Source organism: Fundulus heteroclitus, chromosome 20 (assembly GCF_011125445.2).
Source record: "Fundulus heteroclitus isolate FHET01 chromosome 20, MU-UCD_Fhet_4.1, whole genome shotgun sequence".
In the NCBI taxonomy this organism is placed as follows: domain Eukaryota; kingdom Metazoa; phylum Chordata; class Actinopteri; order Cyprinodontiformes; family Fundulidae; genus Fundulus; species Fundulus heteroclitus.
The window spans coordinates 6,196,738-6,209,949 of NC_046380.1; the positions used below are offsets into that span (position 1 = coordinate 6,196,738).

Below are 13,212 nucleotides of genomic sequence, written 5' to 3' on the forward strand. Positions count from 1 at the left end.
GTGATGAGTTCAGAGAAAGCTGGAACAAATGCATTTCATTCAAAGAACTGCAGGCCTCACTTGCCTCAGTTAAGGACAGAGTTCAAGCCGCCACCATAAGAAAGAGACTGAGCCAAAATGGCCCGCATGGTAGAGCCCCAAGACGAAAACCGCTGCTGAGCATTAAAAACATTAAAACTTGTCTCAATTTTTTCAGAAATGTGTTTCATTATACGTATATCCAGACTAGGTTTCTTGTACACTTTGCTTCTGCATATATGTACACTTATTGCACTAATTAGAAGAGAAATTCAATTTTCTTTCTTTCAATCGCCTTTTTAGCCACTCATGTACTGTACACAGACTACAGAAATACCCAACCCACTGTCAGCCTCTTCAAACCTGTGGCCTGTGTCCAGATCTGCAGTGTTCGCGAGCCAGTACCTCCTGCCATTTCAGTCCAATTAGAAGCTCTCCTCCCTGGGCAGAGAGCAGCAGAAAGGGCCCCTCCTCCCTTCCAGCTTTATATCTGTTGCTCTCCTGTTATGACAGCCTCTGACACAAGGTCCGTGTAATTACTGCTGCCTGAAGCACCAAGACAGTATGGGGCAAAGCAGAGGGAAGCGAGGAGGGAAAGTACTGAGGAAGGGCAGAGACTTGTGGACCGGGCCGGTTTGGAAAAAAAAAGAGGACAGAAATGGAAGCGTAGACGTTAGGAAGAAGAGAGAGTGAGCAGACTGCTGGCAGACGACCTCCCGTGGTTTGTTTGTACATGCAGTGTGTGTAAAGGAGAGTTTCAAAGTGTGAGTGAGCTGATAGCAGATGACAGTATCTTGTACCAGCAGAGTGGAGTCACGCTGCCATCCCGGTGGCCACTCAGCCGAAGCGGCAAGATTTGTTTCATAAAAAAAACAAAACGCAAGGCAGATAATTCTCAAGGTGATCCAGGAGGATAATTACAGAAGGTTTTTACTGCACACTGTTCGAAATGAATTAGAGCAAAGTCTGGAACAGGGCAGATTTGTGAAGCACCTCTTAAAAACCAGAACACACAACAGCTGCTAAGATATTAGCTGCAGGCCTTGGTGAGGCTCCATCAGGCTGGAGTCCATTATTGATACTTTTTTTTTTATGTTTATGGACAGGATTTAAAGGCATAATTGTGTAGAGGAATATGTCTAGATTGGGAATCTCAGTATTTTCTCTTTTGATGTGATTGTGTTGGTGTTTTCAGACCATCATTTGGTTTGAGTTAGAGTTGTTGGGATGCAGTGGCGGCTGGTGAAAAAAAATCTTGGTGGGGCTAGCCAATAGATTTCCCTGCCTAACCCAGTACATGCATTTAAATTAAAAGTCGGAAAATTACTACGATTCCACAATAAGCATTTAATTAATAAAAAAAACATTGTTCACAAAGGATTATTTTGGTTTTTTTTCTTATTAATCCTTTTCACAGACTCATGCCAGAGGGTTTGCATACATTGTACATGTACGTATATTATTACGAAACGGACGTTTACGTCTTGACTTAAATCCATCCATCCATCCATTTTCCAAACCGCTTATCCCTCATGGGGTCGCGGGGGTTGCTGGTGCCTATCTCCAGCGTTGTCTTGACTTAAATGTATATCCTATTTTTTTATTTATATAATGATTAAAGTAGAAAAATGACTAGTGCAAAATGAAGTTGTATTTACCGGAGATGAAGTGTAGACTGCAAATTCTGTCATGGTATGATCGCTCCCACAGTCGATTGGGATTGTCTGCCTGCCTCCTTTTCATTGAAAATATCCATTTCTTTCTTCTTTCTTCCTCCTTCGGTAAACGAAAGAAACATACATCCGACGATTTGGAATGCCTCTATGTGCAACCAAGAGCACAACAAGTCATAGGCATTGTTTAGATTCCAAAAATAAACTAAAAGTACGCTCTAATTCACCCGTTTTGTCACAGTGGTAGGCAAAAAAAGTTTTTGCCTACCACCGTGACCCGGATGTAGCACGGATGTAGCTCGTGACGTCACGCGTGAACTGGTCTATACACCTATCACTGTGTAGCAGGGGCAAAGACTCCAGGAGCCCCAAAGCCATTCATTTTGGCGATGCTGATTGGCTTAATATTTATCAATATTCCCTAGCAACAGTATACGATTGGTTATTTCGCTACACTTGTAGGGCTCCTTGAGTGACAGCCCCAAAAGTGTAGAAGAAGAGAACTTATACGTTCTGTTGTTAAATGAGAGTCAATTGGTAGAGTCAAGTAGTAGAAGTGTTTTAATAATTCTTATTACATGTAGCCATGTACTATTAAGTAAAAACTGACAATAATACTTTTAAAATCTATATATATTTTGACTTTTCCCCTCCACATCTAGGAAGGGCAGCGCCCGAGCGCCCCCTATGGGCCAGCCGCCACTGTTGGGATGACTCAGGTCTAAAGCCATCGTTCTTTACTGGAAAAAGGTTGAATGCTCCTTCAGAGGTCAAAGGTCAGTATCTGACTGCAGAGTGAAGGAGCAAATGATCGACCAGTCAGGACTTTCTCCTTCATGATGATGATCCTCTGGTTTGTCATGATGAAGAAGGAGCTTAGCAAAAACATTAAGTTTTTGATTTCCAAGTTTAGATTCCAACCCTCGCCTAAGGTCCTGAGATGTTGCTCATGGCTGAAAGTACGTGGTCCTCTGTGGGGTGGTGAGGTTCAGCTGTACTGGTGGACTAAATACTTGTTGTAGAGCCTCTGCTGCTTTACATCACAAGGAGGCAGCTGAGGTAGTTAAGATGTCCACTGCTCCACCATTCCCAGAGGCAGCTGGTTAAAGGTTCAGGCCTCATTCAGGCTTATTACTGGTGGCCTGTACCAACACCTATGTGAGCTAGCAGTTCGTTACAAAGGTTGGAGCTTAACTGCAGTGCCAAGAGGTTGTTTTTTTAAGTCTCTGGTTCTGACTTCTAGGAGTAGTCAGAACATGAAGCCCCAAAAGGCCTTGAAACTCTGTAGAAATACCCAAACGCTGACAGAAGACAAGTAGCACCAGCCAATAGCAGATCCAAGGAGCCCAAACACACAAGAGCTCCATCTTCGTCTCAGTTTTTTTTTTTTTTTTTTGATGAAATTCTTTGGTTAAAAACCAGCCTCGCTTCAATTTTGGGCAACATCTACATACTTCAAACCATTGTAAACTTTACTCTCAGCCTGCCTTGAATAGAAAACTCACATCTATTCTAAGATGTTCGTTCAGACTCCCAAAATGTCAACGCCTACTTGACAAAATAATTGCTCCCATATTGCCTCAATGAGCGAGAGAGGAAACGGTCTCAGTCGAAGGTCTGACTCATCGGCTGAACAATAGTCTCTCCTAAAAGCGGCCGCTGAAGGACAGATTTGCAGAATCTTAAAAAAAAAGTTAAGCTTTGAATTTAAAGTAGATAAAACAAAATTCTGTTATAATAAATGTCTTGAGCAGAGTAAATTTTGTGGACTCGACTTTGTGAAACCAGTTTCTAGTGAGCAGTAAGATTCTACTGCACAGACTTCAAACTGTAGACAAAATGTCTTTTTATTTGAATCTATATTTAAAATAAATACCTTTGCATCATTAAGGTTATATGCTTTACTTGAAATATAGCCATTATTACCACTTTTTATGTCAGTTATTTTTTCCAGTTTGTCTCTTGATGAATGGCAGTAATTTATACTTATCAATTTCTTCTTGTTGTCTTCACATTATCATATTACCTCACAGTGGGGGCGGTTAAAAAAAAAGAGAAAAGAAAAGTGTTAAGCAAGCAGCCAAAGACTGTAGGTGACGGGGAACAAACTAGAGATAATCAGACTGAATTATGCCCACCTTATCTGCAATTACCTCTTGTTGCTATGACACAACTAAGCCAAATGACTGCCTCCCATTATATGTAATCACTCTCATGTGCATCCGAATATTATAGACGGCTATCACAGAGCCAGGAACAAAATAATAACTTTCAGAAGTGGGAAAAGCAAAAAGTAGATTTATTTTTTGTGACATGTACATGTAATGAGGATTGGAGTTTGAAGTGTGTTAAAAGTGGAAATGAAATTGATTGTAATCTTTTTTTAGGGTGAAAGTGAAATGCAGACTGTAAGGTTTTCAATGTGTCCGGCAGACTGACAACCTGGAGGAGGAAAGTTTCTCTGTGGTTTTAGCAAACAGCTCTCTGTAGCGCCGACCTGAAGGTAACAGTTGGTGTGCAGGGTGTGTGCGGTCTGCAGAGATGTTAGCTGCCTTTCTCATGATCGTGGACCTATATAAGCCGAGGGTGGAGGGATGGTCAGCCCCAGTGGTCTTCTCCATAGACCTGGTTGTTCGTAGCACTTTGGGCCTTTCCGGGCCTGTCTGCCATAATCTTCACTATCCATCATGCTGATTGTTTTCATTTGTCTTCTTTAAAAAGTACACACAGGTGGACTCCATTTGGGGTACTTTTGAGGGTAGATGGTTGCAAACTAAATGGGTGAAAATGCAATGCACAAAATATTTGTTTATCTCTCTCTCTCTCTCTCTCTCTCTCTCTCTCTCTCTATATATATATATATATATATATATATATATATATATATATATATATAGTGTGTTAAACAAAACCATGTTTTCCCTTCAGTTAAAACTTTTGTGCTATATTTTGCTGGTCAGTCAATCAGTAAAATATGTTGAGGTGTTTTGTTGAAACTTGAGAAAATGTGAACATTTTCTAGGAATCTGAGCACTTGCTGATAATGTTAACAGATTACTTGAAAATACGTAGCATAAAAAACGTTTATTCTTGCTCATGTTCATCATCTGGGAGGTCTGTGGTATTTTAAAAGCATCAGAGCTGTGTTATTTGTCCGTTTGAATAACAGACAATATTGTTCTCTTCTGAATCTCGATGACCTTGTAATGGTTTTATAAACTGCTGCTGATTTTATGAAGTAAATCTCTAAACACAATTACGGCAGAGTAGAAAACGTTTTCCTGCTTTAAAGAGTAGCTTCTTGTAAAACAATCTTTCTCTTGATGGTTATTTGGCAGCAAATAAAAGTGTTTGCTGAGAGCAGCGGCCTGTAATAGAAACAGCATTTCTGACAACTGATGTTGGTTTTGAATTGCATCGGGGAGTTCTTTTATGCCGAGGCATCTAACAAATCTATTGAGTCAAAGAAAACAACTATTCCAAATGAAACCATGCTGAACAAAAACCATGCGGGCTTCCGCTCTGTCACAAAGTTTTTGTTTGATCTGTCTTTCTTGTTTCCTTTTGAATGTCTTATAATTGTGTTTTGTGTTTAGATTATTTTGACATGTTTTATAGTATCTGTCTCCAGGGCCTACATCCAATCAAAGAGGACTCATCATGTCTGTAATGCCATGATTTTACCCCCTGGTAGCTAGTTCCCCACCCAGTCAGTTAGCTTCTCCCGATCTGTGGGTAAAAGTAACTTTAGGCTTGTTGTATTTTTGTGCTATCTGATCCCACAGACGATCACACCAGAGTCCGACTGCAGCTGCTGGATGGAGACCCCCACTCCGACTACATCAACGCCAACTACATTGATGTGAGTTTATACACGCACAGAGAAAGAGAGATTACGCAAACCCCTTATTTCAGACATAAAAAACAATAACACAAAAAAAGATTCATAGAACTTAAAATTAAGCGACTAAAGAAAAAAAGGAAATCATTAGATAGTTCTCTGAGGGGATGGTGTGCAGGATGAGGGGATAGCAGCAGCTAGCTTGATTTGCCATAGTGAATCATGGAGAGTAAGCAGAGCTACGCTTGTAGTTACCACGGTTCAGTCTTTTGAGGTGGAGGATTTTTCACTCACCTCTTCACCAGAGGTTGAGGGAGGCTTTGTGTAGCCCAGCAGGCCAGAGCCTTATAAGTTTGAGCCGCTGGCTCAAGGAGCTGACTCAGCAATACCCGTAGGCGGTGCTGCTGAGGCTGTGGAGGACAGGATTAGTCCAATTATATATTATCATATTTATTCCCCACTTTGTAATCCAAGGCAGGATCACCGACAGCTTCGTGCATGCTCCCTTTGCTCTGACTTGAGACAGGTCTCAGGACGAGGCAGCAGCTGTTTGCCTGTGAGGCAACGCTGAGGGAAGTAGGGAGGGCTCATGGCAGGACTCACTGCTGTCTCAAGACAGTAACTGCTTTTTTGAAGAGAGAAAGGTGCTAGAGAGGTCTGAAAAGTGCTCACTACAGAGGGACAAGATGGAGCTGATTTTATGCCCCACAGCGGCAGAGCTACCAATGTCAGTTTCTCCAAAAGACATTTCAAAAACATTTAAACCAATAGCAATATGGATTCAGAACAAAGACCACCGTTTAACCCTAGGAGGGTCCCACACTGATGAGTTTAGAAACAGAAGCAGGATTTCAACAAATACACACTAATTTGTCAAAAATAATGACCAGGATATGTAAACAGTACTATAAGACAACCATGTTAGCAGTTTATTGGCGAAATAAAATTGATTTGGGGTTGAGTTGCCCTTTAAAGTGAGCTTGATTAATAGGTCTGGAGTTCCTTTCAGGGTCGTTCAAAGGTTTTCTTCACCTTTTTTGACATCTTTTTCACACATTTTCAGTCCTTTTCCCGAACCTTGATATCATATTCTGAATTATATGCTTAACACGATTCGGACAAGCAGTGGATAAAAAACTGTTTTAGACATTCACAGATAAACAGTATCTGAATGTCATCTCTTTAGGTAATAGGAAAAATACAACAAATACCTAAAACAGGTTCAGAGACACACCATACTTCAGCTGATGATCTATTGTATTTCAGGTTTTCATCTGGTAGCTCTCTGGGAATCACCTTGTTGGTCTGTCAAGCTGTTTTATCTTTTTGTTCATAACAAATGGGAACAGAATGCTTCTTTATGACACACTGCTGCTAACAAAGTACCTGCATGACCTTTTTTTTGTGCCAGAACGGTTTACCCATTAGAGTAAATAAAAATGCTCAGATGCTTGGATATGATCAAATCAAAAAGCACAGTCCAAAATTTTTATCAAGACAATTGAAAGAAAGTATGTCTGCTTGGGAAGAAAAGATAAAAAAGATAAAGTTAATGCAAAGCCTTCAGATAGTGCTGAATGGCCCTACTCTCATTTAAAAGAACAGATATTTCAATTCAAGTTCACAATGAGACATTTGCACAACAAATGTGTACATTTTTTTATTTCGTGTAAGAGATCATTGCTAATATATATGTTGTCATTTGGCCCACACTTTTGTTTGTGGTGAAATGTTGTGGGTGTGCTTCTGTAGTTTTTCCCTAAATTGGTCCTCTTGGAATGGCTGAAGGATGTACATGCAATAAAAAAAACTTAATTTAGTTTCAGGTATAGACTTTCTGATGGCAAGTTGTCACAATACAAGTACTGCCCAATTCTCATACCTTCCTTAAAACATCAGATCATTTCCTCAAATCTTAATTCTGCTAACAGACACAAAAAATGCACCAACTTTCATTAAATTGTGTGGTCTCAACAAATTGAATCACATGTAACTGGAATAGAATTAGACTCTGGAAAACAATTTATCTTTTCTTCATTTCTATTCCTTCCAAACGGTATCATTGATTCCCCACATCAGTGTTTGCTTATCTTTTTTCCCTCGGCCTATCAGATCTATTCTTTGCATTGCTCCTCCGGTCTTCTCCATCCTGCAGGTATTGGGCTTCATATGTTCTTGTTATCTCTTCATAACACCTCATGATGGTGTTGCCTGTTTTAATTAATTTAATGCACAAAATCCCTCTTACAATCAGCCTCACATGGCTATTTTTTTTCATTAAGATGTAAAGAACTCAGGAAGTTTAAAAAACTAATTGTAGCACCCCATTGTCTGAGTTAAGAATTACCTGGAGGATAAAAATAGCAACAATAAATATAAATATGTATTCATCTCAGAACAGTTATTGGTCTTACCTTGGGTAACAGCAATAGGATAATTGGAGTTTGGGAAGACTTCACTCTTTGTTGGTCACAGACAAAGGAACTTTAAGATCCAGTTTGATAATCTGCTCATTATCAATATAGGAAGGTTTTTAGTGGGATAGTTAAAGGAAGAAGAAAATGGTACTAAATGTGATCTGAGAAAGATGTAATTAAGTGATTTATTAAAACTGATGTGTTAAATTTAAACTAAAACAAACAGTAGGTTTTAGTTTCACAGTATCATTACAGAAATATGAAGCTAAAATGGAAATACCAAGTATAAACCATGACTCAGCAGCTTTTGGAACCACCTTCAGCAGCATCAAGTCTCATTAGTCGCTTTCTATCTGTTTCAGTGGCTCAGATTGTAGGAAGCTAGGTCAAAGTTTTTTTTTTTACATCACTTAATTAAGAGTTGAAGAATAGCATAGAAACATCCTTTATTTTCCCACAGTCGGGACTTTTATGAGTACCAGTAGCAAGTGACAGGCAAATGGAAGCATGCAGAAACGCACAAAGGTAAAAAAAAAATATCAAAACAAAAAATGAGAATTAGTGGCAGTGAAGTAAGGGCAAATTACACCATAAGAAATTAAGTTATTAAAAATAGCAAACTCAGATTAAATGTGCAACAGTGTAGGGTGATTAAAAAAGTGTGCAGAACATGCATGTATATCTGTGCATTATAAAACATACAATACTATCTACAAGACATGAATAAACTGCAATTAGCTGCAAGGATGTAAACGACTTATTGAGTTTGTTTAGAAATGATGATTATTATAAACGGCAATGATAATAAAGTCTTAACACCTGCTGGGAGGAAGGATCTGTGATAAAGCTTCTTTGTCCATGTACAGAGCAGCAGTATGTCACTGGAGTAGTGTTCCAGTTCTGAAACAGAGCTGGCCATCATAATGAGCTTATCTACGCATTTTCTCTCAACTGTAGACAAACTGCTGCTCCAACAAACTACATCATTGGTGGAGAATACGCAGCTCTTCCATCTTTCCTGTGCACCTCGCAGCAACTTGACTGATTCGTCAGGGTTGTAATTTTAGCTGCAGTATTTCAAGTATTTAATTTAGAAAAAAAATATTCACTTCTGCTTGCACTTGACTTCTTAATTCACTGAGAACGCTTTATACACGTCCACACTTCAGCCATCTTTATTGCAATTACTTTAACCAATCACCTAGGGGACGCACAGTTGACCACAAAGCTCCATCACTTCATAACACAAGTCCTTTTGGCTTGTTGGCACAACACACAAATACACCGGACCTATTACATATATGTGGACATTTTGTTGTGTGGCTCGTTGCAATACTGCTGGAGTTTATTCGGGCTCTTGATGCTGAACTGGTCAGCCACCCCTGAGCTACACTAAAGACGATGGCTGATCCCACCACAGTCAAAACTTGTCATCAGGAGTACCCCTTGCACTCCAAAAGATCTGTGTACTCAGCAGGTTGAGTCTGCTTAGACCCGTTCTGTAGAGAGGATGAGTGCCGTAACTTCAGGTGTTTATTGTTTGGATGAACATGCAGGTACTTATTAAAGCCCAACATCTCAATGTAATTTCCCTGAATGTTCACTACCAGCTTCTTGGTTTTTCCCGCGTTGATCAGGAGGTGGCTCGGCGGGCACTAGTCCACAAAGTTCTGTCCAATGTCTGTACTCTAAAAGTTGTCACCTCGAATGATACCAACTCTGACAGTCATCTGAGAATTTCTGAAGACGGCAGTTTGGGGAGTTGATAGAAAGGTCTACAATAGCGGGTGAACAGGAATGGTGCTCGCACAGAAGAAAAGCAAGCAGTGGTCAAAGATGAGGGCAGTTGAGGCAGGAGAGACTGGACTGGGGGAGGGGTGAGTGTCTGATTATACCATTTCAGATAATTCACTCACTACATCCTGGAAGTTTGGTTTGTGACCTGAAATTGTTTTCCAGCTCCTCCAAACCGCACTAATCTTCTGCTGGAACTGGTCTTTCATATTTTTTCTTGTAGATGTTCTTTCCATTCCTGATCTTCCTTCTCAGTTACTTCTGTAAAGATTTCATCTTATCCTCATTTCCTGATCTAAAGGCTCTCTTCTTCTCCTTAAGGACAGCTTTTTTCAAGTTTTATCCTGAGCTTGTCATTGGAGAAACACTGTACCTTAAAGAGGTCACAGTGTTCTCCACACAGAAATTAAAGTAGTTCATGTAGCATTCTGTGATGCTGTCAATATCCTGTCCATGAAGAGCATAGGGCTTTTTCCACACAAGGAAGTTGAAACAGTTCATGAGAGTGATTTCAGTCTCCTCAGACCATCTTTTCACTGTGCGTCTCACAGCTGGTTCTCTGTGTACAAGGGTTTTATACACAGGCTGGAGATGAAACAGGCTGCGATCTGAGCCCCCCAGGGGAAGGAGAGGTGATGACCTGTATAACCCCTTGCTGTTGATATGAAAGAAGTCCAGTATTTTATTGTCTCTGGTGCAGCAGGTCTGTCTGGGTGAAGAACTTTCACTATTGTCACAATGATGTGCTCTCCTTAGTTCTGTTGGCCTGGAGTAAATGACAACTGTTTGTTTTCATGTGTGGGTCCAGAGCTAGCGTGGTTAGCCACATATCAGCCATGATAATTGAGCTGCTCTACCCATAGCTAATACGATGCTACAATTTGGCTAGGGTTGCAGAGATTTGTTTTTGCACCATTCTCTTAAGGTCCCATGACTGTGTTTTAATCAGGTTGATGTCTGAACTTTCAGTGGGCAATTTAACTGCTTGGATTATTTTCTATTTAAGCCTCTGTTGTAGATTTACTGCTACGTTTACAATCATTGTCCTCTTGATGACTTAGTTTGGGTAAAGCTTGAGCTGACTGATGTTGGACAGACGGGCTCATATTTGCCTTTCAAATACGTTTTTATAGAGAAGATCATGGTTCACTCAGTGACTGCAAATTGTTCATGTCCCGTGGCTGTAAAACAAGCCCAATATATCAGCCCTCAACCACTTTGCTTGACACCTGGTATGGGATCGGTTTTACTGCTTTCTGATGTGTGAAATCCTAAAACCCTAAGTGGGTAAATGAAAGAAAGAGGACAAAATTAAATGAAATTAGAGAAAAAAAATATTTTAAGGAGTAAAAATGAAAGATCACATGAACCAAAATGCAACCAAAAACATTGAGAACGATATGGATAACATTTTTAATGCCTTGTTCTCTCTGATTCACAGGGGTATCACAGGCCCAGACATTACATCGCAACACAAGGTAATTAAGCTGATGCAATAAATGTGTGAGAAGCTGATGTATGGTGCTGGTTTTGTGTGGATATAAATGTGTGTGTGTGTGTGTGGCTACCTCCAGCATGGCATCGCTCTGAACTGGAAGGCTGTTACGGCAGCCTCCTAAATCTAAACAGTTGCATAAAATCCCCCTGACAAATTCAAGACCCCATTACCTCAAACCCCCAAAACTGCTATCTGGATTGGTGGTGTGTAAGTGCACACATTCGGCATTATCACTGCTGATATTTTCTTTCCAGCATTAGTTTCCACCATCTACACACACACACACACACACACACAAACACACACACACACACACACACACACACAGCAGTGATTTGTGTATTTTGCGTGTCTGTCAGGACCCATGCAGGAAACAGTCAGGGATTTCTGGAGGATGGTTTGGCAGGAGAATTCGGCCTCTATCGTCATGGTTACAAATCTGGTGGAGGTGGGAAGGGTGAGTTCATCTTCAGAGCTATTAAAAATGATTGTGCCCTGAGAGTACCTGGGATCTTTTTTTTTTATTTCTCATCTGCTCTGTGCGACCTGGCCATTACTTGTTCAACTTCCAGTTTCTTGTGTACTGTGCTTAAAGTCGTGTGTTTGGGTGAATCTTGTTTTCCAGGTGAAATGTGTCCGTTACTGGCCTGATGAGACGGAGGTATATGGAGACATCAAGGTGACCCTGATTGAAACAGAGCCCCTGGCTGAATATGTCATCCGGACATTCACTGTCCAAAAGGTAAGACTTGGTTTATTTGGCAGATTTTGCAAACTACATGAAGGCGGTGCTCCCTCTCACTGTAGGAGCAGCTGATATCTTTGTTCATATAACATCAAGATTTTATGCTTAGACTGATGAACAAATTTTTTTAGAAGAAATATGGGAATTGGAACCTTTTAGGCAGCTCTTTTTGGGCTGTTTCTTCACACAGTTACTAAATCTAAACCTGGATTGTCATGATCACCAGGTATTGGAGAGTAACAAATTATCAATGACGGTTGTTTCTCAGCTCTTGTAGTCAAAAGGAAAGTGAGAGAAAAAGAAATGAAAATCACTAACCATCTTTTCAATGGTAAATCTTTGAAAAGGCCTTGATCCAATTTCTGGAATTTCCCAGTTTTTTATTGTTGTTTTTTTGTGTTGTTTTTGCCGCTGGACTCATCAAATCACATGGCCTTCACACAATCATCCAGAGTCCAGTCTTTATGCTCCCTAGCAAACTGTAGCCTTTATTTTTCCAGTTAACCTTACTGATTAGTAGATTTCTTAATCCTGGTTTATACTTGACGTATCCGCGAGGTCCGTGCAACCATATTGCATCATTTTGGCTGTCAAGCCCCTCTGTGCGGCCATACGTTTCCACTCTGCGTACCTAACAAGATTCAGAACTACGCAGATAGTCCTGAGCGTAAAAACATGGAGGAGGAGCAAGCGTTCTTCTGGCTGAGGTTTATAAATATAGCCGATTTTATGATCTGGCCCATAAAGGGCCAGATCTGGGGAGTGGTGGCCTAGTGGTTAGAGCAGCGCTCTTACACTCTGAGAAGGTTGCAAGTGCCCGGTTCGATCCCCACAGCCTGCACTCTGGGTCCCTGAGAAAGACCCTTAACCCCCAATTGCTCCCCAGGTGCCGTACAGTGGCAGCCCACTGCTCCCCAAGGGGATGGGTTAAGATGCAGAAGTGAATTTCTCCATTGTGAGATCAATAAAGTTCAATTGTTATTATAATTATTATAAAGATCACCATGATTAATTAATTGTTAAACATTCCTGTACAGAAATCGTTGTCATTAAGAGGCTTTAAAATGTTGGAAACAACTGTGTTTTCCACTTTTACGTGTAGAGAGATGTAGTACGCTTGGTGTAGAAGCACAATGCTGCCCTCTAGAGTTTAGGAGAATAGTGCTACTTTGGAGGAAAAGCTGTACGTACCATATATGCAGCAGATGTGTTTACACTTCTTATTT

General features: G+C 40.4%; 1 protein-coding gene across 1 annotated transcript in view; it reads left to right on the top strand.

The window, feature by feature from the left end:
• Window positions 1-13,212, top strand: part of ptprt (protein tyrosine phosphatase receptor type T) — a gene marked incomplete in the record, with an annotated part of 394,538 nt that overhangs the window by 345,427 nt on the left and 35,899 nt on the right. The window contains 4 exon segments of the mRNA XM_036124734.1: window positions 5,468-5,553; window positions 11,185-11,221; window positions 11,601-11,698; window positions 11,867-11,983. Of these exon segments, the coding sequence (XP_035980627.1) occupies window positions 5,468-5,553; window positions 11,185-11,221; window positions 11,601-11,698; window positions 11,867-11,983 (338 nt within the window).